The following is a 26,330-nucleotide window of genomic DNA, read 5'->3' on the forward strand; positions in this document are numbered from 1 at the left end:
TCGCTGTTTATTTATTTGTGCTTAAATTTTAGATGACTACCCGAATGGAAGAATTTCACTTTGGTCACGTGACCCTGGAAAATTTCTGTCTGCTTATATGGACATTCTAACTGGGAAAAAATGCGCGGATGGGATTTTTACTGTCCCGCCTGTGCGTCTGTGCAGACGGATGAACAGACTGATCTTTATGACGGCAGGACAACGGGCGTCAGTGTTCAGCATGACAACAATGTTAGCAAAGGGCCGTCAATGGTGTTGAGCGTGTGCGTGGCGGATGTGTGTGCGTCATACGTTGGCGACACCTTTAACTAGTTTTCATGGGGAGAGGGAGAAAAATCTGAACACAGGAAATATCAAGAATCCCCCTCAAAAAGAGCAGTTGCTAACCAAACTAGCAGCACCTACCAAGGTGAATGCTCTCATTAAGTGGCCATCTGGGCAGTGTATAATAATAAGCGTAATAATATGACCAAAATAGCAAGCTCCTACTGTTGGGGGGGGGGGGGGGGGGCAAATCTGTCCCCCCCCCTCCAATCAACCCCATCAGTATTCCCATCGTCGGCACGGAAAGACGGCGTCACGAAGCAGAGAGAACGTGGGCAGAGGAAGGAGGTCCTCGTTGGAGGAGGAGCGGCGGTGGAGAGAGAGAAGAGGTGAGCTCGCTCGTGCGCGCCTCCTCATTTGCAGCTTCGAGCGAGCGCAGCACGACGCCAAGATAACCGCGGTGGAAGCTGCACGGAACAAGGTGCGTTTACCTGCCGAATCTAAAAAAAAACTACCATTTTATTTATTTAACCTTATTGCGCTCATGAGAATCGCGTAGATTTAAAAACAACCCAAACGCGTCATTTATTTTTATTTTTGATTGACACGGAGTATTTGTAATTTACCTCCGCAATGAATTAATTTTCCTCACGGTTTCGTTTCAAAACTTGCACGTCAATTAAAAGTAACTGTTTAATTAATCTTATAAAATGTAGGGATGTATTTTTAATGCGTCTAATAATCAGCATTTTGTCGAGGTAGAATGTCTTCTTGGTTTTACTCGCTAATCTGACTGCCGTAGTTGAGTGGGGGTAGTTAAGGAAATTCTACTCAAATGTCAATTTATTAGGTACACCTTCTTCAAGTCAACACTTGCATAATAGCAGCTCCTACACGATTCTGCTCAGGTTCCTTCCTTTTTTTTTTTCCACATTATTTAAGCTGCAATGCCATCTTGAGTAAAGATGGTGGTTTCCATTCAACCTGCAGGACTTTATATTTCCAACTTGCCTTCTCTGAAAATCCAGCAAATAAATCAAACTGAGTGTTAAAAAAAAAAAAAACCTTGCTTTTGTTTTGATATTGCGTTGCCATGGAAACAAAAGGTGTAGAGAGAAATCCGGGTCACATGTCGTTTTTTCCTTTCCTACGACCATCTTGTGTGTGTGGTTTTCTGTAGACCCGCGTGAGGCCGGAGCATCCCGCCGGGGTCCGAAGCGGAAGAATTTGGCACCCCGACCGACTCGGGTCGGCGCCGCCGCCATCAAGTGGATGAATGCCTGAAGAATGGATTCCCTCACCGCTTCGCAACCATTAGACTCGAAAAACAATGGGTGTCAAGTGTCGTATAGAAGACAAGATGTGACTTTCAAGCCTGTGGAGCTTGGCCTGGTTTGAGGCTTCCTGAACTTCATTGACATTCATGGATGTCATTTAAGGCGTCCCAGCGTTCAGTCGTCCAGCCCCGCCATGGTGATGTCCCGGGGCACGTCCACCTTCCTGGCCTGTTTCGCCGGCTTCTGGTTGGTGTGGGCCTTGGTGGTCATGCTGTGCTGTTTCTGCAGCGTCCTGCAGCGTCGCCTCAAGCGGCGTGACGAGGCTCGCCTGAGGGAGCGCCGCCTCCGGACGGTGGAGACGGAGGGATGTCCCGCCGTCCCGGTTTCGGTACCTCTTCCTCAATCGCCCCTGGCACCGATACCGCCGGTGCCGTCGCCGCCCCGGCAACCGATACCGCGGGACCCGCCGGCTTTCTCCCCGCCACCTGTTCCGCTTCAGGTCTCTCACCCCTTGCCGGAAGCAAACTGGGTTAGCATGCCGGGTAAGTGGTTGGAATTTGGTGATTCTTCTTTTGCACCTATCCAGTAGAAAATCAAAATCCACTTTTGCACCACTACAAAACTGCAGGGAAAAATTTGAAGGGGAAAAAAATAGCATCAGCTGCAGCCAGTGGTGCAAGTAAATAAGAAAAACAAAAAAAGAAGGTGTCTGCTATGGCGTCGGAGCACGACTGATGAAGAGGTTTCAGTAACCAGGCAGCACGACGACTCAAAAGGAAGAAGCAGCTGAGCCGGAGCCAACAAGACTTTTTACAACCATTCTGGACACATTCCTGGCTGACCTTTTAATGATTTCTATTTTTCCGTGTGTGCGAAATGACATCATCACATGCACTTGATCACCAACACTAAGATCTCGTTGTTTTGCCCGGGCGGAACGGAGGCGCATCCATAAATACGACAATATCCAGCGCGTCCGTGGCAACAGCTCAACAAAACAGATGCTCGCCTTGAATTCAAACGCCAAGGCCCGATATAAATACGGCGGCGGGCGGATGCCAGCAACAAAGCGCACCGCGATGCCGAGGTGCGTGCGTGGGCGCGGAGTGCTGATTTCTATCGCGTGTTATTCTTTGTCTTCTCACTTGCCGGAGATTTTCGAGGTAAATGACAACACGTGGGAATGCTGCTAATGAGTTGACTCATGGAAACGACTAATGGAATCATGAGTCTGCAGGATTTAGAAAACCCTAAAGTGCCTTGTCAGGAATACAAGCTAATTATGAACTCGGTTGACTCAAGTTTAGTGGTTTTATTTGCTTGTCTGTTTCAGAAGCAGATCTGCTCGAGAACCCGCCCTGTTACGAGGAGGCGGTCCTGATGGAGGACCCTCCGCCGCCATACGCCGAAGTCCTGGTAGAACCTCGAGGGGGCGGCGGCTATTCCAAACTCGCGCCGCTTCGGGCCACGCCTTCCTCTCTCCGGGACCACCAGGACCCGAGCGCAGAGACACGCAAGACCCCTCCGCAGAGGTCGGCAAGGTCTTGCGTGTTCCCCGAAAGGGGTTACTCCTCCCTCATCCGTTTGCCTTCATCACAACGCTGGGACACGCTGGGCCACCTCCTCGCCAACGTGGACCTGAAGCCGTTCAACCCCTACGGCCCGGTGCCACCGAGCGTCGCCACGGCAACAATGCCCCGTCGCGAACCCAGGACTGGAGGCGATGGAAGGCGAGGGCGGGGACTACAAGTTGGGTTCTCGGGGGGGATTGGGGGCCATGGGACACGAGGACTGGAGCACAGTTGCGGTCTCCCAGCAGCGTTCCCCCTATTGGGGCGCAGCACCGCCGTCTAGGATAGGGGTTCTCAAACTTTTGGGGTCTGGGGAGCCCTCACAAGTGACAATTTAGGGGCTAAACCCTGCCCATGCCATAAAAAGCAAAAATCTGCAATTAAAGTTTGTATTTGCTTATGGATGCCACAAGATGGCGATAATACTTTTTTTTTTTTTTAACTAAAGCTTTTAATTTCTATATTAAGGTCTCCTCCTCTGAGTTCAACATAGTTTGTTGGCGATTGAATGTAATTTTGTCCACATTCACATTTGTGATCATTAAACTTCCAAATGCTGCACAAGTTAAGCATTTCCGGTCGGAACACCAAAAAAAATCTACGCCTACAATTAGCTTTTCAATGAGTCACCTTATTTCATTACACAATTCCACAAAGCCATCAAAAGCAGTTCAGTGATAAAATGATTCACAGCATCCTTACCTGTCACTCGTCAGGTGTGTGAATGACAATCAGCTGATTCCAACGCGACGTTCCTCGTGGCAATCCCCGTCCAAATACGTCCAGCGATGCATACTTGCTAAACTTGCAAACAGTTTTGAACAACCATTTATTTTGTCTATATTCGATCATAAAAACTTTCCAATTCTTGCAGTAGTTGAGAGCCCACACAGCCGCGACCTGTTGCGTCAACAGCGGTAAAAACCTATTTCCGCTTCCGGTGGGAACACCCGCTGAAAATTTCAATTTACTCATCATTAACCAAAACAATTAGCTCATCATTAGTCATTCCAATGTAAAATTATGAGCAATAAAGGAAGAAACAGAGCGTGAGATTAAATTTGGTTTTATTTTGCCTACGCCTATTAATCATATAAATAATAATAATAATAGCCCACCTACGAGGCCTTGATAAGTCAAGCTACAAACATTCTCACAAATACATTTATCAACATTAAAAGGCCATATAGTCTGATTCTCAGAATAAGGTTTGGATAGGCTCCATCTTACCTGCGACCCCTGAGGGGTCCCCAGACCACAGTTTGAGAACCCCCATCCAAGCTGAAGCACACTCCAGTCACGGAGGACGCTAATTGACTCAAAAGAGTCTATTTCATCCAGAACGTCTCTATTGTGCCAAGCTGCCGTTGCCATGGCACCCGAAGGGAACTACGTGGTCTCCATCAGACGACCTCTTTCTCCACGTTGAAGGACTCGGCCTGGTCGGTACTGGCACGTCACTTCTGAAAGTCCATCATTAACAGAGGACAGTAAAATAGGTAATTTAAAGTCAGAAAAAGAAAGTCCTGCCTCCCTTTAATTCTAAAACATTGCTGAGATATATATAAAAAAAAAATTCTCATATCATCTTGCAGCCAGATTCTGCTTCAGCAGGACATTATGAGTTCAAACACATTCTCATACGAGTTTTATTACACAATAATCCAATTTTTCAATAAGGGGATGCGTTGCCTAGCAACCAGCTCGATGGCCTCGTTTACCAGTGGAACACATTTTCTGCCGCACTATGCCGTTGCCATGACAATTATACACACACACAGTATATATACATACAACAAGCATATAGAAGTATACAGTATGTACACAGAATACTTTATAGTACATACTATACACATACATGATTATATATGTAGTGCAAAATACTCGCCTAAATAAAATCAATCAAAACAGACCGGTTGCACCTTTAGAAAACAATTTTAATTTGAATGCACGGGTGGACATTTTTCGAGAACAGATTGTGACAAATGAAAAACACATGACGTCTATTGTAGGTTGCTTAACATGTTAAGTTGATTATTCAAACAGCTGTCCATCCGTGATATCATGAAAACTACCAGCAGCTCCAACCTTTCAAAGTGGAGTAAAACATTGCTTGTGTGTGTGTGTGTGCGAGAGAGATTAAAGGCGTCCTCAGAGGAAAAGAGAAGCAATTTCAATTTTAATTCTAATTTAATGGCATTAATATTATTATTTGAACTCTTCTCATTGCCCAAAAGGCCCAAATAAATTAAACATTTCTTTTCACGACCAGATTTGAATACACTAAAATTGTAAAGTCAAAATCATGTTTTTATTTTTGTAAGGGAAAAAGTACTAAAATTGAGTAATATTACATGAAAGTATTCTATGATAAGGTTGTAATTCCAACTCGAATTCCTTGTGATTTTAGGATTTTTTCCTCGCATAACAACTTTACAAATCTTTTGTAAGATTAAAAATCAGTTCAAAAAAACGTAACAATGAACTAAAACAGCAAAGTAAAAGTTGCATACTTATGAACTGATGTCGACGTGAGCGTCACAAGGAGCCCGATGATGTCACGCACACACATGGAGTATTAACATTAATATTCTTGTTATTGCCTAGTTTAAATTTTCTACAGTTTTTATACAGCAAAAAAAGAGAGACTAAAACAATGTTGTTGCTAATATTTCAAAAGTGTTCTGAATGTCATTTTGTTTTTGATATTTGGTTGTCTTTGAATTTTCAACCCATTTAACGGTTTGATAAAATCCAAATCAACATGTCCAAACTATTTCTGTTACTGTGCAACATGTTCATTGCTATTTAAAAAAAAAAAATCTTCTAAAAACCTGGAAAAATATCTACAGTATAATCATCAGGATGCTTTTTTTTTATCTGTAAATACATAAAAAAAAGGGGAAAACTTCACAATTGAGTCCGACGCTGCTAAAAGAGAAAAATGCACCGAAATTGAAACGCTTATAGCCGCAAAATAAAAAAAAAAAAAAGATATTTTGCTTTCCATGCGATAGATAAATAAATATTTAGCCTCCAGGCTGACTAAATACAAGCAACTCGGACAAAATGAGAAGAAAGGCAGCTGAAGACCATTTATTCAATATTGAATAAATGCTCAAATATTATCGTCAAGCTCTAGATGTTAACTAGTAAAATTGGATCATCTTACTAGATGCACTAGTAGCAGGCAGTTGTCGAACACGTTAGTGTTCAACAAAGAGCGCATCCTTGATTTTCTTGAGGTCCACCTACTAGTCCACTCTTTATCTCCACTAGTAAGTGTCTCACCTGCAATTGTCCAACTAGTAAGCAGAAATGCCTTCGAGTCACTTTTGTGAGCATAGCGCAGGTTTAATTACACACTGAGAAATTGAAAGTAGTGGAAAAAAACAAAAACAAAAACGATACAAGTACAATTCAGTCGTCTTTGCTAGTGAGAAAAAGGTGTACTAGTATGTGGACCTTAAACTGGATAGTGAATAAATGCTCAAATAGCTTTACATAGCACTGAGCTATCTCAACAACATCCTGGTTATTACATCTGCATAGCAAAAAAAAAAAGAAAAAAGAAATAAATAAACACACAGAAAAAAGTCTTATAGCGAAACACCCGCTTGCTCGGCTACTGTTATTTTGCTCCAAAAAAAAAGAAAAAAAAGATACACACGTTTTCGTTCCAGACCTTTTCGTTTGTTTCCTTGCGTTTTTTACATGTTTTTCTTGTATTTTTTTTCATAGAAAAATCGGTTTCTTTTTATGAAGCGCACTTCCTCATTTTCAGCCTTTTGGCCTCCGATTTTGCCGGCCGGCTAGTCGTCGTCGTCGTCCGCCACGGGGTCGGCGTCCCAGCACGTGATGTCAATCTCTACAAACACCACAGAGCAACAGTCAGTGTTTGGATTTATTTAGCAAAAAAAAAAGAGGAAATAAAAAAGAATATTAGTGGAATGAATTCCTGAACCACTAGGTGGCACTACAACACCACACTAGACTGGGGGAGAAAGGGATTTTTGAGAAAAGGTGCATTGCAACAAACTAACCTGGTGGCTTGTTATAAAAGACAGGTGCGGGTTTTGCCGAGCCCTGCTCTGATTGGCCGAATTCCTCCTCCTGCGATTGGCTGAAGTAGCCTTCACTTGCCTATGAGAACACAATTGAGGGTATTAATTATTAATCAAGTGAAATATCAGGGATTGTAACAGACCTGAGTTGCTTCCTTCATCAGCATCTCGCCATTGGTCATGAGCGTCTGACCGTCACCGGTGGCGTGCTGCAGCGCGTGCTGATAGCTGAGCGTCATCTGCTCGGCGGCGTCGACGTCCACCAGGCTGGTCGGGTCGTCGTCGGCCGCCGAGCACAGGCCGCCGTCCATCACGTCGTCGAAGCTGAGGAGCGGCTGCGAGCGAACGCCGCCGGCGCCGTCCACGAGATCCCCGGGAGGCGGGTCGCCCATCAGGTCTACCAGATTGGAAGAGGCGCGGGGGGGCTCGGCCGGGGGGGCGGCGTCCCACACGTCCGCCAGGTCGTCTGTAGTCGAATCCCACGCGGAAAAGGCGGCGGGCTCACGGGCCCGGGGGGCCACGCTCTGTACCGGCTTGGCGGTGCTGGACTCCTGGATCGGAGCTTTCTGCTCCTGCTTTGGCTCTGCTCGACAAACACGATTGGCTTATCCGACTTCTGTTGATTCGACAAAATATTTCCATTACTCACCCCAGTCGAATGCGAAGTCGTTCTCCATTTTGGCGTCCTCTTTGATGGGCGTGGTGACGATTTTGGGGATGGGCGAGACGGCGGCCACATTGCGCTCCCCGCTGGCTTGCTCGTCGTTGTCCCCTAGGGGGCACAACAGCACACCACGCTAAAGTGCTACAAAAGTCAAAAAAGGTGCGGAAGACGCTCACAGGTAAGAAACGAAAGAAACACTATCGGATTTCTCGATTGGCTCCTCCTCCGGCTTGCGTCCGGGAAAACTCGCTGTACCTACCGGCGGCGCGGTGCGTCCGTGCGTGTGGCGCGCTGGTGCGCAGGGGTGACGCACCCCTGGGCGGGGGAGTCGAAGTGGGGCTGCTGGGACTGTGCTGCTGTCTCAAGAAGGGGCTGTCCAAGCGGCCTAACGAGGGGGGGGGGAGGCGGGTTTGGGCCACGGGGGGAGTGCGACACGCAGCCACACACAGCCGACATAAAGACGTAAGCAACGTAACCAAGGGAGAAACACGAAATGGGTCGGGGGTCATCGTGAAGTGAGTAAAAAGATGGTTGGGGTTAAATGGAGGGAAAAGAAAGAGAAAAGAGGAGGAGGAGGTTAGTGAGCTGGCACACGCCCACAGTGCAGATTGCATGCAAGAAAATGAAATGCGGCCGCTTCTTCCTCTTCTTTTCGTGTCAATAAATAGCAGAAAAAGAAAAATCCAAACCTTCCAGCAAGCGTAAAGCGCAGTGTCAAGTAAAAAAAAAAAAAATTGGCCACATGACAACTTGATGAGCAGTTGCCATAGAAACACTGAGGGAGGCAGGGCCTTTTTCACAACGGAGCCAACAGACTTCCGATTTCCGACGCTAAGAGTTCGTGGCGAGGTGGAAGATTTATTATTTTGATATTTGCAAAGTCTGGTGAACGTTCGCACTTACCGGCTCGGTGGATGCTGACGGGTGAGGTGTCGACACTGATGGTCATGGCTCGTTCCTTCTGCTTGAAGAACTCGCGGGGGTTTCCTGACCGCTGAGCTATGATGGCTTTCGCCTCCTGAACATGTAAGAGGGATGCGACAAGTTTTGTTTTTAATTGCATGTTTGGCATGATTATATATAAAAAAAAAAACAATTGTGACAAAAGGAAAGTTTGAGCATACCTCCACTTCAGACTCCTTTTTATCCAGGCTGAGGTCATCGATGCTCAGCTCTGCAGGCTGCGGAAATCACAATTCCATTCTTTGTAGTTAATTTGACTTTTATACAAAATAAATTCCAGTCTGGAGAATGCTGTTGTCCCGTTGTCATAGCAACAGCCACTTACTAAGGTGGTCTGAGTCTGCAACCTGTCTTTGGCCTCCTCTTCTTCTTGTAGCTTCTTCCTAAATATACAAAGCACAATATGAAATTATAATGATGTCTTTTTTATTTTAATTTTAAACAAAGCTCTGAGAGTATGCGGTCCACCTGTGCTCTTCGATCTGCCTCTCTCGCTCGCGGTACCTCCTCTCTCGGTTCTCCTGCTCTTTCCGCTCCAGCTCCATCCGTTCCTCCTCGAAACGCTGACGTTCCTCGGCCAGCTTCTTCCTCTCCTCCTCCTTCCTCAGCTCCTCCTCGCGCTGGACATCAAAAATCCACGTCTCGCCAAAAGTGTTTTTTGTTTTTTAGGGTTTGCTCCACCAACCTTGGCCTGCTCCCAGAATTCTTCTCGATTGATTTTCTTCATCTCCACCTCTGCGTTGGTCTTTTGGTATACCGCGCCCTTCTCCCGGGGGGAAGAAAGAACAGAAAGAAAAAAACGTTTGTGTGAAAGATGACAAAAAACACTGATCTAATTAAATAGCGCAACTTTGAATCGTATCGCAATCGGCGTTAATCGTATCAGCCTCGATTATGTAATACCACGTCTGCTAGCTCCTCCTCTCTGGTTTTCAGACGGCTCAGGACGGGACTGGCCGCCACCGTCGTCCCGTTGGTGAGACGTTGTCCGATGGCGGACGGGTCGATGTCGTCCAGACTGCTGGCGTTGATGATGACGGCCACACCCTGAAGAAAGGGCGAAAAAAATACTCAGTGCTGACATAAACGTGGACAATCCCGTTCACCGCCGCTTTAATCTTTTACTCCCTTGAACGGCTCGGCAAATCCTAAAAATAGGCCGTCCGCCAGGTATACCACACATATCACTTAAAAGAGTGACAGTATTAGTCATGCGAGCTCACACGCTCCTCTTTGATCATCCTACCACGTTTAACACGCTTGATTCCCAAATAGAATATTCCATCATAAATGTGGAAACCTTTTTTTAGTCATGACGTGCACAGGAAAATGTCCCGACTTGCCCAAAATGGCCGCCTCCAACCAAAATGGCTGCCACTTCCTGTTTAATTTGCAGCATGGATTCTTTTTTGGTGCATGTCGTCATGCTAGACATGTGCGCTCAATTTCCAGAAACCGATGTAAATCGAATATGTCATCGGATCTTGATGAAGATTACCTGGAAGAAGTCTGCGATGGTGGCCACGTGGCTAGCACAGGCGCACTTCCTGGCATCGGGAACATCATCTCCCACCTGGAAGTCAAGTCATAAAAGTCAATAAGAACGGCGCTGACTCGGGGAAGAGAGTGTTCCTGAGAAGCTCGTGTGCTGCGTCACGGTAATAAAACGTAATGACACAAAGCGTTATTTATTCCAACTGTTAGCATGTTAGCTTTAGCTCTGGTTGGAAGATCTGGATTATCCTAATAGAAGTGGCAATCTTGCTAACTGTTAGCATAGCAAATATTTCTTCTATAGGTTGTTTTTCTTAATTGAAAGCTTTTCTGTGTGTTTAAATTTTTTTTTAGAGGCTATGTGTGTGTTTTTTATTTTTTTAAACCTTACCCAGTTAATGAGGATGTATCGTGGCAGGGCAGCGTTGGGCTCCTTCAGGCTGCAGAAGCCGTACATCACCCGGGCGTGATCGAAAGTCAGCGTGATCTCTGCCAGCCCGCCCCCTGCAGTGCAAAGAAAAATCGTCGTCAATAAACGTCAGCTAAAACGGAAACGGCGAATCAAATGAAAATGATGACCTCCTGATGAAGCCAGTGTCAAGTCGTTGCTGTCATCTTCATAAGTGTACAAGGCCCTGGAAATAAAACACAAGACCACATTAGGGTTTTTTTTTTCTACACAGAAACGTATTAGGTGCTGCTGTTTTGGTTAGCAACAACATTTTGTGTGTCTCGAGGGGGTGCAATTAGCAGCCGGTCTGGCTGACCTTACGCTATTTCAGCCTGCGGCGCTTGTCTGACTTTGTGCTGACCTCCCTGATTCTCTTTCTGCTTAGTCACCCAGCTCGGGGGGCGGAAAAAAAAAATATCGTCCTTCTTGTCATCATTTACCAGCCCCATCCTACCAATAATGTGCTAACAAAAATGTGCTCCAGACATCATAAATTTTAGTTTTGGATGATATTCCATCCAATTTCTATCGTGCTTGTTCTCGTAAAGGTCACGGCAGAGCTGGAACTGTCTGATTTTTGCCGAGAGAAGCAAAACTGGACACGTGAAGACCAACACTGATTTAAGCATTTGTTAGCAATTAGCATATCCCACGTTTCTCTTTATATCGACGGAAAAAGAAAAAACAAAAGAGGGACGAGATGAGACGCAGGTTAATAATGAGACGGTGCCTTATAAATAATTCTTTGCAAAAAGCAGACAGCTGTTTATTATTCATACACAACTCCCGTGACCCAGAAACTGCTCCAAGAAAAATCTTGAGACTCTCAAATACGGGACGAAATTTCAAAAGACGACTGATGAAGACAAAAAAAAAAAAGAATAATAAGTGGTGGTAAGTGATTGCAAAGGACTAATCAGATTAATCACAAGCTTGTGGAATTTTCCTCACATTTCTCTCTTTTGTCCAAGCACCTCAATTCCGGGTCTTTATTTCCCATTAGCAGCGTGGAAAAAAAAAAGACAGGCCACTTGGGAGTGTCGCCATGGTAACCGGGTGCATCCCCCCCCACCCCTCGCTGTAATGTAGGCAACAGCAGTTTGTGACCGGAGGCTAGCGGTGGCGTTAAAGATAGGACGAGGATAGTGGAAAAGAAAAACGCATTCATAGTTTCGAAAGAGGCTGCTTATGGAACAGATGGTCCCTGATGTATTTGTAATATCAGAATAATGACTTGGAATAAAAATGGAATATTTGCATCAATATCCAGGTAATATATAGGTAATATAAATTTAGTTTTTTTGGGGGGGGATATTTTCGTTTATTTTATTGTGGCCTACTAACGTGGAAGTCTGAGTTTAGACATGTGCAGCGGTATGCCACCAGAGGGCGACAGAGATCTTTTCACCGAGTTGAGTGAGCCGTCAAAAGTATTGAAACTGTGAGTCCAATTCATTAAAACTGAAAAGCTTTGTGATTGAGCAACCCAATTAAAAGTCTTGCAACATTTGACTGACATTTGATTACATTTAATCTCATTATTTGGTGGAGATGAGCAAAAAATGTCATCATATTTATATTTATAGCTTGATCTGAACACGCATTTGAACAATGCAATATTATCTAATTATGATTCAATCAGGTTGTGCAATAATGTGAACATTAAAGAGCAAAAGCCTGGCTTCTGTTACCATGACAACCTCTACCCAAAGAAACTCAGACGAGAGTTTCAAGTCGGATTTAATGAATTCACATGCGGTGAATGGCCGTGCTTTCATTGTCTTTACTCCCCCCCCAACTGTGTTATGCATACATTTGCTGGTGAGATGGCGAGAACCAGTCCACCAAAAAAAAAAAAGAGCAAAATGTCTCCTTCAATGGCAAAAGCATGCAGCCCGCTTAGGGAGTTATGCTCAAACAGCTGGGGGGGGGGGAAAAAACTGAGTAAGAGAAAAGTGGAGACAGGATTGTGTTATTTATTGCACAAAAAAACCCATAGCGGTGACTTCATGCACAAGCAATGGAGTGAACACACAGACGTGAAGGAGGGGGAATTCATTGGTGATGAGTAAGACAAGGGAAGCGACCCACAAGTAGACACACTCACACTCAAGTGAAAGCAATTTTCTTTCAAATTACAGTCTGGACTTGAAAAAAGAGTCGGGAGTAAAAAAATATATATATATTGTCTCCCCACACATATCCATTGCTGAAGGTTTTAAACAGGGTGGCTATTTGTTAGCCTGTCTATTGCAATTTGCATTACTTGTTAGCATTGAGCTAAGAGGATGTATTCGTTATCGCCATAAAACATCAGCACCACTGGCGCTACTTTAACTTTTCCCCCCACGACAACGTCACGCAGATGTTTGCGGGGCTAAAAATGAATTGACCAGATGGGAATCCGATCGCGGCCAAACCACCAGCAGAATCGGCGGCAGCAGCTGAGGCGGCGAATTGAGCAAGATTTTTCCATCGATGTTTTTTGGCTGTGGTTCGTTTAGATTGTCTGGGTCAGCAATATGTCGGCGCTCACAAAAGAGGCGAAGAGACACTTGAGTTAGAAAGGCAATTATGATCTCAGATTGCTGTGAAGGACGAGATTAAATCTCAAAACTCTGATTCGAGATCGAACGGAAGTTGAAACGGCGAGAGCGGTGTCGCAATAACCACGTGACGCATCTCGCGTGTACCAAAAAGTGAAATGAAAGCAGCGCACGAAAAACAGAAGTTGGAACTACAAAACAAAATGTTTCTATTCAGGATACGTGCGGGTTTACGAAGGCAAATTTCTTTCCCGACCTTTTTATGCAAAAGGTCTCGGCTGGCGAGAGTGCGTCCCTCCCTCGAGGGAGTGAAAAAGCAAGTCCTTCATTCCAGAAATACTTCAAATGCCCTCCAGATCAAGTAAAATCACAACTAATTATATTTTAGGAGTACAATTTAGGAAATTCCCGCAATGTTCGTGACTGCAAACGGCCTTCATAGCGTCCCTTTGTGCGGTATTGAGCTCATGGTGGACTTCCAGCGAATCCTCCGCTCACGGAGCTAATGGCGTCCGAGCGCTGACCCGCACAATAGTTGGGCCGTTGCCATGCGAGCGAGTGTAAACAACAGCGAGGCCGCCGAGAATGTTTGGACTGGGGCGACGCGAGTGTTTGAGCGGGACCCGATGTTCTGGGGCGATAGACGCTTTTTCTATTTTGAGATGTTTTAGACAAACCAGCAGGTGTTTTGGTTTTGTGTTCATGTTGAATCGGCCGGCAACAAAAAAGTGGCTCATGTGTGGGCCGAATAGTTTTCATCGAGACTCGGCGGCGGGCGTCAAGTCGCCTCCGACAGAGACGTCCGTCCGTGTCGCGCGAGGGGAGCTGCTCTTAAAAAACAAAACAAGGACTCACACAGAGTGGCTTTTGTGAGCCGCCATTTCGTTTGATAGGCCAGGTCGGCGTAGGCAGCGAGCCAGCGAGGCCTTTTCCCTCTCGCCTGCTCGCTACTCTAGTTTTTTTTTCATCTTGTCCTGCCCACGCTCAGATGGAAATTGCGTTCACGCTGTTCCGTTCTTTTATTTGTACACATTTTTTTTTTTTGCTAGGTGCTGCTGTTTTGGTTAGCAAACATTCTTATCAATTGCAGCTCCACCCTGTTTTGTTGATTAAAAAGTGGAGACCTTCATTTATGGTCTTATTTATCAATTAAAGCAAATGTCACAGATTGGTCACAACAATAAAATAACAATCTATTTCCACGTTTGATCGTGACTGCAGTCCAGCTCGTTTTTTTATCGTCGTTATCAAGTTTATCGTCCGGCTCGGCTTGCACTTTGCCGCGACCTTTGCAAGCTCCGTGTCCCCCGTCGCATCGATTTGTCATTAAAGGCGTCGACTCCCAGTGTTCCCAGCAGGACTAAGCGCTGGACCTTTAAGTGGCGCCCCCATATATCGACATTGGCGAGGCTTGTCGGGGAGAAAATACATCCCCGAGGTTGATAGTGTTGAATAGGGTTGCATTTGGAGCCATGTGATCAAAATGGAGGTCAAGTGTGTGCTTGTTTGTGATAATATTGTAAATAAAAAGCATTTTCTTACCTGATAAGATCAGATGGCAGAGAAGAGACATGGAAGAGAGAAGAGAAAACGACAGATTTGTTAAATTGACTTCAATCAGGATAAAGAGAATTAAAAAAAAAAACACATCAGAGCATTTTTACGTTTCGTAAATGATGAATTTCAACAGGCGGGAAAGCAAAAAAAAATCCCCCATCACACTTGATGCTTTCGTGTCAAATAACGAGCTATCATTTTGCTACGGCGAAGAAATGACGTGAGGAAGAAAAGCGCCAAATGGAACGAAATCATTTCATCCAATTCACGCGATTTCACTTCATGCGGCTGCCACGAAGCATTATGATGCTCGTCAGTGATCTTGCAGCGGCGCTGGCAGCGATCGAAATGAAATTACTTCCACCATTCAAAAAAAAAGAAAAAAAAAAATGTGTGTGAGAGAGAAAGGCCTTCCAAGTGGGAGGATGAGATGAGCCTCCTGGCCCTCGAGCTGTCAATCACACGTGGACACGCCCACTCCAGTCACCGATTGCCAAAATCGCCAAAATTTCAATAATGCACCGACATTGTTACATGAATATCTTTACACATCAGTAAACAACAAATCTTTCGGATGCCGGACAAGTGAAACCATGATAAATAAAAACTATTTTCTCCCAGGTTGTCCGCCCTCAGCCCCGCCCCCTTTTTTATTCTCTCTAGTCCAATCGGGTAAATTGCAGCCTAATAGCAAAATAAGCTTGTTTGACTCAATGTAGCGCATCAGCAAATGAGGTTACCACAGCTCCATGCCAAGAAACCACATGAGGTCCTCAACATGGTGTTTTCCCTGCAGAGCCAGACCCTGTTTATCTTTCTATCGGGATTGTTGATAGCGAGAAAAGCTGCTGGCGACCAACAACAGGCGCTACAACAAAACAACCCCCCCCTCGTTTTTCGTGCCATAGAGTAGTCTGGGTAAATTAGGCTCTCAATAAACATCTCCTAAAGTCGCGCCGGTCAATCTCAGAAGTTTAGCAACTGTATGCACACACGTCAATGTCCGACACGCCCTCTAGTGGCAACAATTTGTCGCTACAGTAAATCAAAGACGAGGAAACGGGTGGAAAAGCACTTAAGCTGCGATAATTGAGTCACTTTTTTTTTTCTTGACTTCAAAGCATCTCGTAATTTGATGAAGTATCAACATGGAGTGTTAAAACAGGCTAAAAAAAAAAGTCAGCTGGCTTTGAGGAACAACTCAAGTCATGACTCACATGCAAACATCTGCACACTTTGTTTAGGATTTGTAAATGCTCAGTCAACTCCACTGTTTGTCTTTCCTAAAACAACAAATCCACCAGCGCTTCAGAAAGCCAAACTTCAGAGCAACAACAAATCATCTCGTTTAATCGATAACGTTCTCCGATTGCGGTGAAAACAGGAAGCGTTACGAGGACGATAGAGTCGGCTGACCGGGCGAGACGAACGGACGGATGGACGGAGCTGTGTCCTTGAACATAAATCAAGTGAGGAGCCTCTAGCAGCATGAATAAAACATGTTGTTGACTTGGTCTGACTGGAAACAAAAAGGAGGAGCAGAAGAAGAGCCCGATAAACAGATGTTCCGTCCGCTCGTTAATTCGCTGACATCCTTTGAATGCGGATAATCTGATTTCTTTTATAACCAATTATTCTAAATGGGAAATCAACACACACAAGGATAATTACGATTTTCTGACCTACACACGAGAAGTCTGTCGCGGTATCAATTAATGGAAAACAGCCAGACTGACGGAAAATACAAAGGTAGAAGCTAGGATAATCGTTAGCTGATCCGGTAACTCTTTTTCAGCTCCGTGTGGGTGTTCACCAGAAATAGACGTGAGTGCCAGCGTCACTCTTGTTTACCTGCTCGTCTGACACGCCACCGGATTCGAATCAACTGGAGTGGCGCTCAAAGCGTCGCTGGACTGTATGGATAAAAATAACGATTGCACACATCCTCTTATTTCAACAAAAAGTGAAGATCTTGCGTTTCAAACTAGCTCAGTTACAGGTGCCGTCTCGCGGGATGATTCTGGGCCCAGCGTGGTTATTTATAGCTTCTTATGCAAAGTGACAGATAGGGCTGCTTCACCTTCTTTATTATTTACAGCCATATTGGAGCGACTGATTTATGGTGAGCTGGTGTAGTCCTCCAAAAATCTCTTTTGGTATCAAATGTTTTGCAATTTGGGCTCCTGAAATCCACACCAGGATGGACCGACCGAGTCATGTGACCGAGATTGATATCGCTGTGAAGGTTCTGGTGGGATCAAATCTACGGCTTCATGCTTTACATAATAGCCTTATTTTGTGTAACACGAACTCTGCCAATATATAAAAAAAAAAAAATTCTAATCTCTCTGCGTCGAGGATACGGCAGCTTGCGGGCCAACAAAGCGAGAAGATCAGAGCACTTAAACGACGGAGAGGAGCAGCAGTGAATCATTTCTATTTCCAGAGACAATCGAATCGGTGTCGTTTGACAATGAAACGGCCCCTGACATTGATTTAATCGGCGCTTTTGTTTCTTTTCTCCACTCGGCGTGACGCTTCTCTTCGGAGGCAAGCTCGGTTAGGCTCAGGCGGCATCCGGGCCAGATGATGAGCGAGCGAGTGAGTCGCAGCCGGCAGTGACATCATCGCACCGGTTGGCGTTCGTTCCCGAGCTCATTCCAACTCAATTACGGCCGACAATAGTCGATGTATTCGCTTCCATAAATGATTTAGGCCTCTGTCGCTCCGGCATTCTGCCCTGCACAGCCGGTTCTGAAGTTCGGAAATTGAATTTTCACTTGGACTGCATGTTTTGTCATCTCGTCTCTCGCTTCCTCGTTTTCAACCAATCACGTGCCACCTCGGGATGGTGATTGTTTGCGTTTCTCGTCAAGGACAGATTGCTCTTGTTTTGGCTCTAACTGCTGCTTTTCAGAATTTTTTTTCAAAATTTCTTGACTTTTTGCTTCATCACATCAAAATAGAATTGCAAATTCAAATATATATATATATATATATATAAAATTTGATGAGGTTTTCCTTCATTCTGTCTTGGCTTATGTCTGTTAGCAGACTCATGTGTCAGACATACGGAGAAGAGCGACAGGAGCAGTTGGTTGGACCCAGATGGTCCAAGATGGACGTGTCAAGCGTAAAAAAAAAAAGAGAAAGAACGTTTCAATCTGTGATTTCTTCTCATGTCACCATTTACCGATGCATCTTCTTATTCCAGTCAAGGGAAAAAGAATTGATCCAATTTGAAATATTTACAAGCAGCTCTTTTGTGGTGCACATTGAGCCGTGATGGTGCTCAAATAGCCTCGAGGCTGATTGTCTGAGAAAACAGATCGCGAGGAGCTTCGGGGCACAAGACATGGCCAGAGACATATTCATTTCAAATAAAATGGAATGAAAATGACAAAGCAGCTTGTATCCAGGCAGAGCGAGTGAAACCTGTGTGGAAACTACCCACAATGCCCCAGTGGGCCCCCCCCCCATCTTCACTGCAAAGCGACAGAGTGCTGAAGTCAGCAAACGGCAAGCCAAGCTGCAATCTGTTGTTTGGCTTATTCGTTAATTTGGCTCTCTGATTATTTAGCAAAATGGAACGTAATCGTTGACAAGTGGATAGTTGCGTCATTAAGTTGATTTGGATTGGTTTCAAAGCGGCAGAATACGGAAGGTAAACAAAACGGTGAGTCGACGGGAAGACAATCCAAGGACGGCGGGAGGTGGGAGAGCTTCCGCGGCAGGACTGCTGATCTTTTACTTCTTATTATGAAAGGCCCCGAAATAGCAATTCTCCAGCAGCGTTTGTTCTTTTGCGCTCTGGCGCTTTTATCTCAACACGTCCGGAATGAAGCATCCGTCTTCATGTCCGTCGTTTTGTTCTTCCACGGGGTTACGATTCGGGTTGGTTCAGTATCGTGACAACTTCAGTGGAGATTAAATGAGGAGTGACGGGGGAGTCTGGTTCATGAGTCCTCTTGGGGGGGGTCCCAACCCGAGCTTTCACCCCTGCTGGGGTCAAACATGTTTAGCCAAATCCTTTGCTCCGCAGACACACGCGTGCCATCCAAATCCCAGTTAAACATCACGACACGGCAGGGAGGGGGGGGGTTGGGGTGATTTCTTTTTACCAGTTTTGTTTTTGCCGATTGATCGGCCGATTCCCAAGCAATTATCTTCCCATCAAACACAAAGGCCGCAGCTGCCTTGGCATTATTAGCGCCCCATCTGGCTAGAGGCAAGACGGCTAACATTACAGCGGCGTTGGAAAAAAAATCGTCTTGTAGTCCGTCCGCCTGAAGCTGAACGCATCGAGGGACGGGCAAAGCCTTCAAAGGCTCCCACCTTCAAACACACAGGTGCCGGCGGAGAACACGCAGCCCACAAATCCATTTCATCCTTTTTTTTATGTCCACCTGAGACCCGGAACGCGTTTACTCGGTTCGCTCGGCTCCATCCTCGGAGAGATTGCATCCCGCGGTCTCGAAATAACAACAGCGGAAAAACGATTATCATCGACTCGACTACTTAGGTCTTCCTGACACTTTTTTTTTTTTTAATTTAATAGTAGTTTGTTCCTAGAAGCAAAATTAGGTAATAATGTGAAAATCTACCAAGAGGGGGTGATCATAAAATCCGTATGCAATGAGTACCACTTAATTGATTGCATTTGATTGCTGATTTGAACATTTCAGAGCATAACCGATTCCTTCGTTGGAATTTTTTGTATGCTCGTGCAGAATGGAGCGAGAGCGGGCGTGGGCAAAGTAGGACTTTGTCATTCTCCCACTGAGCATTTACATAATCAAGAATCCTGTAGGCCTGAATCTGCTATCATTTAGTTGCCTCCCCCCCTCCCCTCCTTAAAACCAATTACATAATTAAGTATTTAGACACGACACTATTTATTTTTTACAATTCCGACATATTTTGTTGCAGCTGCTCGATCGTAACAAAGACAAAAGTGTCCCGATGCCGCCGGAGATGCGGGGATCAGCTGGACGGACGTGCAAACAAAGTGGGCGGGGCTTAACGGGCGAGTTGACGCGTATGTGCCCCACATTGTTTACATGCGGAAAAATCTACCGAGCATGAAAGCGACTTTGCAATTTCACATATTGAAGTTTTGGTGTAGTTTCCAAAGAGGCCACAAAGTGGCGCCAAAACGCCAGCCAATAGGAAAGTAGTAGTACGACTTGTCTAATAGCTTTGTATGTGTGGAAGAAGCAATAGTTTGAGCTTAAAACCGCAATTGTTGAGCTTTTTTCCGGAGCCACTGCAGGAGGTTCAAATCAGACAGATTGTCTCTTCGTATTGTGTTTTGACGTGGGCGCAGCTCGCCGAGTGGCTCCTAATGGACAACGCTCCAAGTTTGAGGAGTCAAGCTGCGCTCAGCTGCTTTGGTGCCAACGCGCCTGCCGGGGGGCTTATGGGATTGATGGCGGCAGATAGACGAGGGAGGGAAGGGGGGGGTGGGGGGGCACGCGACACTGACATAAACGCTGGAATTAAAAAGTCCAGCTGAAGGAAAGCCCCACTGAGCCGGTTTGTTTGGAGAGCATCATTCGGCTGGGCGGCAAGGATACAAGTGGAGACAGGAAGCTGCTAGTTTAGCTTAAGCGGGGTATTTATTTTCCGTATTGTTCATTAAATGTATTTCTGTCAGATACTCTGCACATGCTAGCATGCTAGCTAACAGACTGAGGATGACAAAGGAAAGATGGCTGCCCTTTCAAAATGCAGTAAAAATCACAGAGCGTAGCGAGGACTATTGCGCAATCCCCCAGTCGTTAAATCGACTTCAAAACAGCGGGTTGGTTTCGGACAAAATTCCTTATCATATTTATCTTTTACTTTGTCAGAACGACGCTTGCTAGCAGTCGGCCGCGCGTTTGTACACTTCTTCATTCCTGAGTGACCGCATGGAAATGGAATGCAGGGTCGGAATCTGATGAGAGCGTTTCTGACGATGGTGGTGGTATTAACGCGGAATCCAATTAGAAAAGTATGCTCACCCCTCTTTAACATTCACAATTGCTTTTCAAAATGAAACACAGTCCCCGTTTGAGTATTAGTCGCTCCCGATGAATCCAATTCCTTTCTCCGCCCACATTCTCTCCCATCGATGTCTGTTAATCTCATTTTTATGAACGGGGGGGTCCGGAGCTGCACAACTCCATCCTACACACCAAATAAATCACTCGTCGTCTTCCGCCGCTTGGGAGGTTCGTTCGGTGACAATCAATGTGTGGCTGTGAGAAAGGTTACAAATAAACAGAAAAGACTGCTGGAGTAAATACAATTTATATGAAAATATAAATTGGAAATGTAGGTCAGTAATTCTTAGTTGAGCAGAGAAAGCCTTTCGAATAATCCACCACAAATCGCCGAGATGAAGGTTTCTGTCTCGCAGACAAAAGAAACCAAAGAGTCTCTCGAGACCGAGGGGGAAAAAAAAAAAATGTAGGAAGATAGAGATCGCGGGGCCTGTCCAGAGAATATCACGGTCTAGTCTTCATTGCCTGGAGCAAAAGGAGTCGAGCACAAAGAGACGTCTGTTATGCATTAGTGCTTCTGTAATATTTAGTAACGAGAAGAGCGCAGATGTTAGCCGAGACGATAACAAAAGTTGACTTGATCTGGATCGACAATCTTTGTTGATCGGGGGTTTGAACTTCCAACCTTAGAAGCAACCGCAAGTCGGGGTTATGGAAGTAGTTCGACATCTTCGCACACTTGAAAGCGCTCGTAGTTTTTCTATTTTCAAGCATGCAAAAAAGAGAAAGCAGGACGGGAGAGACAACAAAGAGCATCCAAAAATAGTTTGAAACTGGAGCTGGTTGTAAAAATCGGACGATTCAGCGAATCAGTACTTTTTTTTCGGAAGCCATTTTGTGATTGCTCAAATCCGTCACAAGAGAAAAAAAAAACTAAAGTGAGCATTCAACACTTGAGAAGACTCGAGCCTTTTCCTGCTTCTTTCAGTTCTTTGTGGCCTTGAGTCTTTGCGGGCCTCTTGACACTCGGAATGTCTTGCCTGATCGAAAAAAAAAATTCCCACACTGAGTCGACAAGATATCAAAAGACGATATCATGTGTTTTCCCGATGTTTAACGGACGTTTGGACCCCATTCAGGGTTTGTAGATGATCCAAAAGTGAAGTCCAGAAGGACTAATGATGCGATCAACAAAAAGACTAAAAGAACCAGCTGGTCAAAGGGAAGCAACATCTCCTTGTTATTTGACCCCAGCTGCTTGGGAAGCACAAGTTATTGATTATCATTGATTGTCACACTGAAGAGAAGACAGGGAGTCGTTAAGTCTGTTTTTGCTGACTAATGATTGTTTTCTTCTAATCATAATCATCAGCTGGAGGGGGAAGGGTGGCCTGTGAGGACATTCCAGACCGTCTACGGATGGTTTGATATCGGATAACCTTGACTCGCTCGCTCTCTGGGCTTTTTTTTGAAACCTTCTCTGATGTCTGACATTTGCGGTTTGCCGAGGAGGTTTTTTTTTCTTCTGGCTTCGGGGCAGTTTGGGTGAAGGGAAGACCTAGGCGGCATTTTGACATTGAGCAGCCACGACAAATGAAGATGTGGAGAAGGAAGAACCATCACATGGAAGCCGGAGAAGAATCGAAGGGAGCAGGATGAATGCTAACAACAGCTAGCAGGCTAGCTGAGGGAGCTAGCAAGCTTCTAAAATATTTTATATAAGATATAAAACATCTAATCGTAACAAGAGAAGCTTCAGGGGCCACGAAATAAAGCAAACTGGGCAACACTTCCTGATTCTAATCAGGCCACAAAATAATGATGCAAAAGAAACAGGAAGTGACATTTCCATCATCAAAGTTGTTTATTGCTGCCATTTCGCCCTCTTGCATAACAAGGTTAATGCCCGCTCGTTGTATGCTCGGAGCAAACACGTTACGAAAGAGTTTTGATCCCTAACGGTGGTGGCTGGGGACAAAAAAATAATTTTTGAAGGCAAAAAAAATCATTTTTAAATCACCTAACTGGGTTATCCATCTCCAATCAGCTGTGATAACAACATTGATGACGTACTTCCTTCCTTGTCGTCATTGATGAGTGTATCATTACTAGGGCGGCGGTGGGGGGGGGGGCGACGGGGAGGTGTTCCGTGTTGTTTGGGGTCAGCCGTGTTTGCAAGTCTCTGCTTTTGTTCAAATCTCATCAAGTGTGAAAAACGGGGGCAGGCCCGAAGCCTCGGGCGTCATTGCCGTCACGCCGACATTTTGATGGCTTTTAAAACACAAATATTTAGGCTTCAATATAAAAGATTTTTTTTTTTGTGTCTACAACTCTTTTAATTAGGGCTAAGATGAAGCTAGATGAAGCTCCAAGCTAGGAAAAAAAAGTCCTCACTCAAATTCCCCTTTCAATGGAAGCCAATAATGAGTCAAGGCTGTCAGAACGATCGGAAAGGAAGGACACAAACTAATGAGTATTGATCGTGAACAACAACCGAGCAGAGCAGTTCACGATCGTCATTGTTGTGATGACGACTGATTGATCAAGAAAGCCCTCTTAAATATCAAGCCCTTAAAATAGTTTTTTTTATCTGTTAGATCCAAAAAGTATCAGGGACGATTTTATTGAGTTTCCATTTTGAAGTCTTTGAGATCACTTCAGGATGGCTCAAGTGGATTTTTGTTGGCCTAAAAACTCATAAGAGGAAACTGTGCAGTTAAATTCACTTTCAAAACAGTTTCCATTTTAAAGCATAACCAAAGTGTCTAGTACTTCCCTTTTGGAATGCTCCTTATTTTTTTGTGTATTCGCTACAACAACAACCAATCCCTCCCGAATTTATGACGACGTCGATTGATTGATGAAGAAGACGCCCTCTTATTTCCAGACCGGAGCGAGCCAGAAGCAGATGTGTCCGATTCTCATTTCCCCATCTTGTGATCGACTCCAACCAAAATATGCAATCCGAGCTACGTCGTTACACAAGCCGGGTTATGCTGCCAGCAGTTGAAAAGGCTCTATTTACAGTTTCGCACTCCAAAAATCAACGAGAAACATCATTTGCTGTACTCGACCGGGGTCACCATCAAGGACGAGCAGCTTACACGTTAACTCCAACTCTGCTGAAAACGCAAATATGACCTTCGCTAATGTTACAGGCACCATCAGGCCTTCTGAAGGGATAAATTATTCACAAATCACTCGCTGCTGGAGGGAATAAACAAACTGGTCACAATCCCAAGCGAGGGACAATTGAACAGGACCCTTTTTTTTCATGGCCAAGCCTCTAATTGATTATGAAACTTAGATGGCATAGTTAAAAAATAATTCCCCCAAAAAAGTCCCCCTGCAATTTTGCTACACTGGCATCAAATATTGATTCGTCAACATCAAACTGTCACCGCTGATTTAATCACGCACATGAAAAGTGGTGGCTTCAATCCATCTAACTGGAACGTTGATTGATTTGGAAGGATTGCACAAAAAAGACCCATTAACGGTGTAGATAATCTATTTGGTGCAGCGCTTGAACCAACTTTTATTTTATCTTTTACTTTCCAGATATTGGCAAGTATGAAATCAATTGGACGTGTGGATTTTGTCTCGCAAACGGAATAAACAAGTAGATGGAAGCCAGGGAGTTACTTTCGACATGTTGTTCCGCTCCAGCCCTTAGGGTGGCAGTCAAGAGCATTGTTGTCTAATTAACAATCACGAGAAGAAGATAACAACGCTAATGCTAAAAATAGTGCTAATTTAACGTAACTAATTTGACATTGAAAAGGAAGTGTGCCATTTTGATTTGACGCAATAATTTCAGGTGGGATTCTGAGATTTTTCTAAAATCCCAAGCATTAAATTGTACATTTTTGCAAATTAAAATTCCATGAAAATTGTTTGGCCCTGAAGTTAAAACTAACCCAATTGTCACAATTGTATGTTGACAAAATATCATCACAAGCATACCATCAAACATGACCTCTTAAGGCCTATGTGACTTTAAATATGTGTATTTTTTGTTCTTAATCTTCTCTTCCACGCACAAAGTTGGCCATGTTAGTACACTGAAGGCCACAAGGGTGAGGATGGATGCTCTCTTTACTTCCCCCTCCTCCCCAACCCACTCCCACCCTGGCCTCGCCCCTTTCCTTGCTCGCCCTCATTTTGGGGATGCAGGAGCTCATCAGTATCTCAAGCACACACGCACACAGACTGACATTGTGTAAAAAGTCACAAATTGCTTCCATCTGTCTGCAACGCAAACATAGCTGCAAACAAAAGCTTTTTACGCACACTCTGCAAAGCTCCTAAAACTCACACTTTCACTAGTTCGCACAATTTTCAATCGCCTAAATCAAAGCTACAGGCTCGGCCACGGATGTCCGGCGCATCCTCCATAAAAGAGGGAAAAAAATGAGAACCACCAGACACCAGCATCCTGAAGCCGGCAAAGGTGCGAGGTGAGCGGCGTGGGCCCTAGCGGGGACCCGGTGGTGACTTACCAGTCGGTGTCGGTGCTCTCGTCGATGACGTCCTGGTAGGCGGTGAGCAGGGCCAGTCTGTTCTTTGCGAGATTCACAGCCATGTTCGAGCCCAGCGGAGCATCCAGGCCGCTGCTGATGGAGGAAAGACGCGGAATGAGTGAGGAGGAGGAGGAGAAGGAGGGAGAGGATGAAGAGGAGGAGGAGGAAGCCATGAGTGGTAGAGACAAAGGAAACGTCATGGCGGCCGAGAGGTCCTAGCGCCGCAGGGTTCAACAACAGGGAGGGACGACCTGCTGCTGGGTCCTAGTGCCACCTTTTTAAATTAAAATACTAACTAAAATTGTAAACTAGTTATTCGAGGGAAAAACAGGTATAATTGACATTTATTATAAATGCATGCTAAAGTAATAATGAAATAAAAGAAAGTATGCATGAATACATAAGTAGACTGTCACACCTAAACTGCAATAATCTTAGTTATCTTTTGCAGAGGATAAAGAATATATGCATGTGAGTCGGACTGGAATTATTTCAAATGATAGACAGCGGATTAACATTTTGATAATAAACACATTCAAAGCCTTTAAGGGACTAAAAAAAGTTCTTTTGTGCGAGGTCCTTATGAACTCGAAATTGGGCCCCCCCCTTCAATTCCCGGAAACATTTATTCGAGAGGCTTCGCACATTGGCCCGTGGCGGTGGTGGTGGGCTGGTTGTCATGGTAACCTGCTTGCCTCACAGTGTCCAACCCTACACGGGGGATGTTTTCCTCCCATAGACCTCGCGGGGGTTGGCTCCAAGCCCGCATACCTTCATCAGTGAGGGCGCTGTATAAAGGGAGATGAAGCAGGGGGGGACCTCGATTGACACGTTGAGAGATGTATTCAAATCAGAAAACTTGCATTCTTTTTAAATTAAACTCAATTAGTGGCAGACTAGATTATTCAGCATAATCGTTGGAGAAATGTGCAAACAGCATGCAAGCACTTTGACACACCGCTGGAATGA

At 44.9% G+C, this 26,330-nt stretch overlaps 2 protein-coding genes across 6 annotated transcripts; one reads left to right on the forward strand and one right to left on the reverse strand.

The window, feature by feature from the left end:
- Positions 1 to 511: 511 nt before the first annotated feature.
- Positions 512 to 5,936, forward strand: prr7 (proline rich 7 (synaptic)). The gene is made up of 3 exons (XM_088398078.1): positions 512 to 745; positions 1,445 to 2,083; positions 2,875 to 5,936. The coding sequence occupies exons 2-3, from the start codon at positions 1,735 to 1,737 to the stop codon at positions 3,393 to 3,395; spliced, it is 870 nt and encodes a 289-aa protein (XP_088254204.1). The 5' UTR covers positions 512 to 745; positions 1,445 to 1,734; the 3' UTR covers positions 3,396 to 5,936.
- Positions 5,029 to 25,549, reverse strand: dbn1 (drebrin 1). 5 transcript variants are annotated; one of them, XM_088398072.1, is made up of 15 exons: positions 25,341 to 25,549; positions 10,877 to 10,932; positions 10,689 to 10,801; positions 10,302 to 10,376; positions 9,707 to 9,850; positions 9,489 to 9,566; positions 9,272 to 9,423; positions 9,129 to 9,186; positions 8,963 to 9,021; positions 8,744 to 8,862; positions 8,100 to 8,225; positions 7,826 to 7,948; positions 7,320 to 7,759; positions 7,156 to 7,255; positions 5,029 to 6,980 (listed from the first exon to the last, which is right to left on the reverse strand). In XM_088398072.1, exons 1-15 carry the CDS (start codon positions 25,532 to 25,534, stop codon positions 6,925 to 6,927), a joined length of 1,893 nt encoding a protein of 630 aa, XP_088254198.1. In that variant the 5' UTR covers positions 25,535 to 25,549; the 3' UTR covers positions 5,029 to 6,924. The 5 variants fall into 5 exon arrangements, with proteins under 5 accessions (XP_088254198.1, XP_088254199.1, XP_088254197.1 ...); XM_088398073.1 differs by having other exon boundaries at positions 8,744 to 8,858; positions 8,965 to 9,021; positions 9,489 to 9,569; XM_088398071.1 differs by having other exon boundaries at positions 9,489 to 9,569.
- Positions 25,550 to 26,330: the final 781 nt, after the last annotated feature.

The sequence above is a fragment of the Syngnathus floridae genome, chromosome 15 (assembly GCF_059516105.1).
Source record: "Syngnathus floridae isolate MCC-2025c chromosome 15, RoL_Sflo_1.0, whole genome shotgun sequence".
NCBI lineage: Eukaryota > Metazoa > Chordata > Actinopteri > Syngnathiformes > Syngnathidae > Syngnathus > Syngnathus floridae.

Bases quoted from the DNA above. Each gene is read 5' to 3' on its own strand.
- dbn1 (XM_088398071.1), bottom strand. From the start codon at position 25,534: ATGGCTTCCTCCTCCTCCTCTTCATCCTCTCCCTCCTTCTCCTCCTCC. The intron at 10,377-10,688 runs GTAAGGTTTAAA...CTTGACTTCCAG, and splicing joins GATACATCCTCATTAACTGG to GTGGGAGATGATGTTCCCGA. The intron at 8,226-8,743 runs GTAAGTGCGAAC...CCCCCTCGTTAG, and splicing joins CGTCAGCATCCACCGAGCCG to GCCGCTTGGACAGCCCCTTC.
- prr7 (XM_088398078.1), top strand. From the start codon at position 1,735: ATGGTGATGTCCCGGGGCACGTCCACCTTCCTGGCCTGTTTCGCCGGC. The intron at 2,084-2,874 runs GTAAGTGGTTGG...TGTCTGTTTCAG, and splicing joins AAACTGGGTTAGCATGCCGG to AAGCAGATCTGCTCGAGAAC.